Source organism: Rhipicephalus sanguineus, chromosome 10 (genome assembly GCF_013339695.2).
Source record: "Rhipicephalus sanguineus isolate Rsan-2018 chromosome 10, BIME_Rsan_1.4, whole genome shotgun sequence".
NCBI classification, from domain to species: domain Eukaryota; kingdom Metazoa; phylum Arthropoda; class Arachnida; order Ixodida; family Ixodidae; genus Rhipicephalus; species Rhipicephalus sanguineus.
In genome coordinates, this window is record NC_051185.1 from 57,908,588 (window position 1) to 57,915,534 (window position 6,947).

Consider the following 6,947-nt stretch of genomic DNA (forward strand, 5'->3'; position numbering starts at 1 on the left):
GTGAACATCTATGCTAAAGTAATTATTTGAGAAATTCAATATGGAAATACTTTTTCGTGCACAGGTGTCCCTTTGTCTTCCAACGGTGCCATTCTGTACAAATTAAGGAGATAGATGCAGCGGGAAATTATGAAAGCAACCTGCATCAGCAGTTTTTCCGAGGCATGCGTCACTTGGCCGTCCGTTGCTTTGATTACCAAGGAGCATATAGGTACCTGAATTTGTCGTGATGGGGTTATCTCCCCTCTTTCCTTTTCTAGTTCATTTTTTTTTTCTTTTTTGCATGTGTTTCCTTCTTAAGAGTCCTTCTGGGAACATATAGTGCGACGAATGTCACTATACATCTAATGTTTCAGTTTGAGTTGACAGTCGGTGCTCATCCCATGTTCTCACTCTCTCAATGTGTAATTATTTGTCACGTTGTCCTCTCTAATGTTATGCAGGCACATCGACTAGCTCAGCTTTACACCCTACTAAGTACAGAAGTCGATGATTTTGTTGGCAATCACTGCACGAGTTATGATGCCTGCAACAGTCATTGCTATCGCCTCAAATCAGATGCCTTTAACACATGGAGGTGTGTCCTCCTGATACACCCCAAACAGTCCCCTCATCTATTGCTCACTGCACGAATGTTACTGCAGTGCACTCGGTGAGTTATTGAGATCAGTCCAAAGGTCGTGCGAGCTCACCTCGTGCCTCTTCTGATCCCTCTTGACGGCGAATGCCATCGGGCAGAAGCGACACCTATATGGTCTCCCGCCCGTGTGCGTGCATGCCTCATGCCTGTTTTGATCCGACTTGCTGGTGAATGCCTTGGGGCAGAAGCGACACTGATATGGCTTCTCGCCCGTGTGCGTTCGGACGTGACGCGCGACGCTCTGTTTGTGCGTGAATGTCATGGGACAGAGGTGGCAGACGAACGGCCTCTCGCCAGTGTGGACGTGTAGGTGTTTGTCCAGGTCATACTTCTCCTGGAACACTTTGCCGCAGTAGTTGCACTTGCGCGGGTTCTGGCTTCCGCGGGATGTTTCCGCGTCGCTGCGCCCGGAATGTTGCAGTAGGTGCACTTCCTCATTCCAGTCTTCTTGGAAGGACGGTTCCAGCTTCACAGGTATAGCGACGTTTTCTGCAAAAAGAAAAATTACGAGTGAGGCATAATAGCCATTGCTTCCAGCATGGCCTCCAGACACCAGCAAGCACTATGGCTGACCATTGTGAAACCATCAATAAAGCACTGCCATCAATGTAGTGCTCCCAGACTTCAGTAGAAACAGCTCAAAAAGACGGGATGCAGGAAAAGGAGAGACAACAACACTGGTCATATGTTACTTTAAAAAGTTACTCAAAAAGGCTTTCTGACATGAGCATCCGTGCAGATGCCATTTCATTTTTCATTCTCTTGCTAGTGGACTGAGGTATTAGGAAATGGCTATCTTCACAAGGCAAACTACTGCGTGAGGAGTAGTCCTAAATTTGAGGGTGCTATTAGCTAGTTGTAATAATAATAATAATAATTTTTATTTGCACAACAATGTGAGCCCTCCGGTGACGTGCGAGGCTAGACAGAAAGGAAACAGGTACCCGTCACCGGAAGGCAAGAAAGAGAGAAAAAAAGGGGAAGGGGGGGACGGAGCGTGAGGTCATCACGAGTCACTGGACAAATGGCGACTGTACAGAGAGCAGAGATGTTTGGAGTCTTCGCTGGTGCGAGGGGGAGGTGCGCGAACACTCATGGGAAGAGAGAGGAACTCGCAACGGCGGCTGGGATGGTGGAGGAGCCGTGACGCTTAGTTCGTGTGTGCAGAGGCTCCGGCTGACCGGAGCGTTTTTTCACACGTACTGCTGATGATAAGGGGGCGGCTGTCAGGGAGACGTCGAGTATACGACAGAGCAGGCACATTTGTGTCACAGCACGACTTTGTCGCAGAGGACGCCACTTGGCCATCTTCAGGCGGGTAGCGTAGTCCGCCGGCGGAGACTTTACGGAGCGTGCGTAGAAACAGACTGTACGAAGAAACAGATTGGGCATGCGAAGCAATCTCGAGGCACTGCTTCTAAAGCTCTATAATATAGTTCAGGAAGGTAGACTCGTAAGAAAACGAAGCACTATTAACACGTCTAAAGGACCAGTGTGTGTATGGTTTTGAGTAAATGAGAAAGAAGAGGTCATGACAAGAATACTATTTCACAATTACTTCACTTCTACTACGAGCAACATTCAAGAACTTTAATTACTCAACGGGGATTCTGTGACAGACCGGCAACATTTGATACCTCAAGGCATGTTGAGCATCCGTTGTAGATGCTGCTGACAAGCCAGAACAATGCAGTCAAGACGAATGTTACAAGTGTTTTTTGCACATTTCTTAATTTTTTTAGATGGTGCAAGGCGCTAGCCAATACAAGAACAGAATATAGATAGCAACACACATTATTCCTTTTTTTTTTTTTAGCACACTGCTGGAGAAGCAACCATAACACTGATGTGCTTCATTACGCTGCTGTTCATTTGTATTCTTGCAGATTCAATAGACTTGTGTTAATGTGCTAAGATGAACTTCCACAGGACAGATTCCCAGAATCTGTTAGTGTTGCTCTCATAACTCCACGACCTGAAAGAAAGGAAAATGTTATCTCATACTGGAGGTGGACTTTTTCTTTGATAAGTCCAACACTGAATTAAAAATTAAATTTCAAGGGCTAGTGGAGAAAATAAAAAAATCATGTTTATGAGGCACGCCATAGTGATTCTGGTTTAGTTGACCACCTGCGGTTTTTTAACGTGTGATTAAACCCAAGTGAATGCTGTTTTTTAATTTAGCCATCATTGATATGTGGCCACTGTGGCCTTATTTGGCATTCAATTAAAATGAAATCCTAAATGAAATGAAGAACCTAAAAATGCACTAAGAGAAAGAGCTGGAACCAAGCCTTTAAACTTTTGTTTGCTTAATTATTCGTTTATTCATTCATTCATACGTCAAGGGCCCCAGAGGGACATTACTAACTTTACATGTGTAGTGAGTTAATGAAGGCAGCAGTTGTCATATAGCACGATAGGTAATGACTCTCTATGGCTGTACTGGAGGCAATGTGGGCGTGATTGTCAGTGCAGTTTTGTGCGGCGCGTATGAAGAAAAAAAAACAGGCTTCTGGAGTGTACGAGTACGGTGTGCTTGGGCATTCACATGGCAATGGAGAGACTTGCGATGACAGAAAACCTATAATAGAGGCACAAATTCACACTTTTAAGACAAGAGGCAAGAGGAGAAACAAACAGTACGGCTTTCATAGTAACGTAAGCTGGAACTGTAAGTGTAATTAGAAATAGTGAAACTGTAGGCACTGTTCTGGAATGATTCAAGTACTATTGTAAGGTAGCTTGACGAGGGTAAAAAATGGCACTAGCATACTCAACTTTAGTTCTTGCAAGCGTTTCATAATCTATTACTTTTGTTGTGGAAGGTGACGTGGCTAGGTTGCAACGAGGATAACCTTGAATTCAGTGGCACAATTAGTAATGTTATCAACAAGTTATGATCACATGAATTTCAGTACCTGTATACTTTGTGTTAATAATGGGTATTGGACAATTATATGGGGTACAAATAAAAGCTGTGATCATTAGGTTGGTGGAAAGGAATTGCAAAGGTCCTGTCAATATAAGCGAAAATTACAAAGTTGCCCTCCCAGTCCTGCATTTTAATAAGCTGAGGCTCGTCAGTTATGGAGCAGTACAGAGCACTGTCATCAGTTAAGCCTATCTAATGTCGTCGATTGACAGATTGCAAATTAAAATTTAGGAGAGAGTGCACAGTACAGTACTTGGGGGGAATGCCACTGTGGACACAAGAGAGGGGAGCGGTGTGGCAAGCATGAGCTTGTTAAAGGTGTGAGGTAGCTTGTATCTAGCTCACATCATATTTCATTTGATAATGCACTAATTTTATTCAGATAAGTTTTAGGAATCCATTTTCACCAAACACGAGTTTCCATCGCCTCATTGCACAAAATTTCCGCTATAAAAATGTTATTCAAGCTAGAAAATGTTACTCCAGAAACACTTCCTAAATGTGCCTGATGAAAAGTACTTTCAGCAGAGGAATGAACACTCTCACAAGAGGTCAAAAACACTTTATTATCGCACCTTAGTGTTCGAAGTGAACGGAGTCCTGTGCAGTCGTTGTGATGTGGCATTTATCGTTGCCACTAAGCAACACCTTCTTTAGTTTTCGTTTCGGTGAGGATTGCTGCCGTTTTTATGCTGGCATTTCTCCCAACATATGGGTGTGGTTCTGAGGTATCCTTGTTCCGACTACGGTTGCTGACCGTCAAGTAACAGCACTATAGTCGGATACAACTTTAGAAGTCCGCAGCATTTCCTCCTCAAAGGCGTATGCACACAAGCCTGCAACAATGGGCACCCACTCCAGACTGACGTCATGAAATGGGCGGCCGGTGACCCCGCCTTCAGAGAACATTGCCGAGTGCATGAGCAAGACTATTTCTTTAGTCGCGAAAGGGATTGGCTGCTGCGCTTCAGCCGTCTTGGTGGGGCCTCTCTGGACTTCTCAAGTTGTATCCGACTATAGTCCGTCTCCCATTTCAGAGATCAACGCTAAACTGTTCCTTCCCTGCTTTCGCCCAGAGATGTTCTCATCTCTTCTGAGCTTAAAGCCCCTTGTATGGTTCAGTTGCATGGAGGACAAAGGGGGCAGATGCAGCTGCAAATTATTGAAGTAGCACTCATCGGCAGTTTGTTCGACGCATGCATCACTCGACCCGCCACTGTCTTGGTTAGTGAAGAGCATAGGCACACGAAATTTGTGATGATGGGGTCATCTCTCTTTTTTCCTTTTCTTGTTAACCTTCTGTTCATGTCTGTTTTTTTTCCTTCACGGTCCTTCCCTAAGCACTTCATGTGATGGATGTCATTGTGTAGCAGTGGGTCTGGGATTAAAGTTTCAATTGGCAGTCGGCGCTCGTCCAGGTTTTTTACTCTCTCCCTGTGTAATCTTTTGCTGTGCTGTACTTTATGCAGCCACACCGACTAGCTCAGCGTTACACCCTACAAAGTACGGAATTCAATGATTTCGTTGGCAACCACACCACAAGTTGTGACGCCTGCAACTGTCTCAAATTGGATGCCCTTAACATTCGGAGGTGCATCCTCCTGACATGCCCCATTCAGTCCCCTCGTCTATTGCTCGCCATACGAATGTCACTTCGGTGCTCTCGGCGTGTAAATGAGAACAGTATGTCGCTTGTGTGCGGTCGCCTCGTGCCTCTTCTGATCGCACTTGACGTCGAATGTGATTGGACAGAAGCGACACTTGTAAGGTCTCGCGCGAGTGTGCACGCAAACCTCGTGCCTGTTTTGATCTGACATGCTGGCGAATGCCTTTTCGCAGAAGCGACACTTGAATGGCCTCTCGCCCGTGTGCGTTTTCAGGTGACGCACGACGTTTTTTTTCTGTCTGAACGTCATGGGACAGAGGTGGCAAGCGTAAGGTCTCTCCTCGGTGTGGACGCGTATGTGGTCGTCCAGGTCACGCTTCCTCGAGAACACTCTGCCACAGTAGGAGCACTTGTTCTGGTTCTGTCTTTTGTGGGACGTTGCGGCGTCGCTGAGCGTGGAATATTGCAGTAGGTGCACTTCCTCGTTCGAATCTTGTTGGAAAGACGGTTCCAGCTTGACAGGTATGGTCATGTATTCTGCAGAAAAGAAAAAAGAAGATTACGAGCGAGACAGGGTCGCTGTTGGCTTTAGATACCAGCAAGCACTATGGCTCGCTGTTGTGAAACCAGCAATGAAGCATGCTGCCATATTTGAGTGGAAATATCTCAAAGAAACAGGACGTAACAAGAAGAGAAACAACACTGTTCACACATCACTGCAAAAAGTATTTCTCGCATGTTGCTAAAGGCTTGATGACATCATGAGCATTCGTGGTGGTAAGTAGAACTGCAGTTGCCATTGCATTATTTCATTTCACTGCTACTGGACCCAGAAATTAGAAAATGGCGATCTCCACACAGAATTGTCATAAATTTGAGGATGCTATTAGCTAGTCATATACAAGAAAACGTACACAAAACAGTTTGGGAATGCGAAGCCATCTCACAACACTTCTTCTAAGGCTTCTTATATTTCAAGAAAGTAGACTGAAATGAAAACAAAGGTTCACAAACTGCACTTTAGCAATACAACACAAGAATGCACACTGGTGGAGCCTATTAAATCACAGTTGTCTTCAACTTGTAGTGGAAGCCTACTTCACTGCAGAGGTTCACAACACGCGCTAATAGGTGTTGGCTAAATGAGCAGTGTCGGCACGGCTTCGAGTAAATGAATGAAAAGTTGTGACAGGAATGCCATTTCACAATTACTGAACTTTCAATACAAGCAAAATTCAAGAACTCCTATTTAATTACTCAATCAGAAATGCTGTGCGAGACCAGAAACATTTCATACGCGAAAAGATGTTGCAGCTCCCTTACAGAAGGTAGTGACAAGCTGGGACAATGCAGTAAAAACAAATGTGCCTAGTGTTTTTCATACATTTCTCAGTTTTGTGAATGGTACAAGCTCGAGCACAAACTGGTTCACAAACAGAATGTAGACAGGAAACACATTATTCTTCTGTTTTAAGTAAGCACTGTGCCAGGGAGGCAGCCATTTTGCAGCCACTCTGGCATCGATGTGCTTCGTCATGCTGTTCTTCATTCAGATTCATGCATATGGAATGGGCTTGTGTTGATATGCTGAGATGAACTTCAATGAGATGACCAGTTTTCCGGAATCTCATTGTGTTGCTCCCATGACCTGAAAGAGAGAAATTGTTATGTCATATTGAACTTTTCCTTCGGTGTAGTCAACACTGAATTAAAGTTAAAAGTTCTGGAGGCATGCGGTGCTGAAAAAACCCCAATATAATCACGAG

General features: G+C 44.7%; 1 protein-coding gene across 1 annotated transcript; it reads right to left on the minus strand.

Annotated features, from left to right (window-relative positions):
• Positions 1–635: 635 nt before the first annotated feature.
• Positions 636–5,713, minus strand: LOC119406405 (zinc finger protein 271). The gene is made up of 3 exons (XM_037673149.1): positions 5,369–5,713; positions 3,173–3,224; positions 636–1,129 (listed from the first exon to the last, which is right to left on the minus strand). The coding sequence occupies exons 1-3, from the start codon at positions 5,711–5,713 to the stop codon at positions 636–638; spliced, it is 891 nt and encodes a 296-aa protein (XP_037529077.1).
• Positions 5,714–6,947: the final 1,234 nt, after the last annotated feature.

Excerpts from the sequence above, each read along its gene's own strand:
- LOC119406405 (XM_037673149.1), bottom strand. The coding sequence starts at position 5,713 with ATGACCATACCTGTCAAGCTGGAACCGTCTTTCCAACAAGATTCGAAC. Across the intron at positions 3,225-5,368 it reads CAGATCAAAACAGGCACGAG|GTTTTCTGTCATCGCAAGTC; the intron begins GTTTGCGTGCAC and ends CCTCTATTATAG. Across the intron at positions 1,130-3,172 it reads TGTGAATGCCCAAGCACACC|AAAACGTCGCTATACCTGTG; the intron begins GTACTCGTACAC and ends TTCTTTTTGCAG.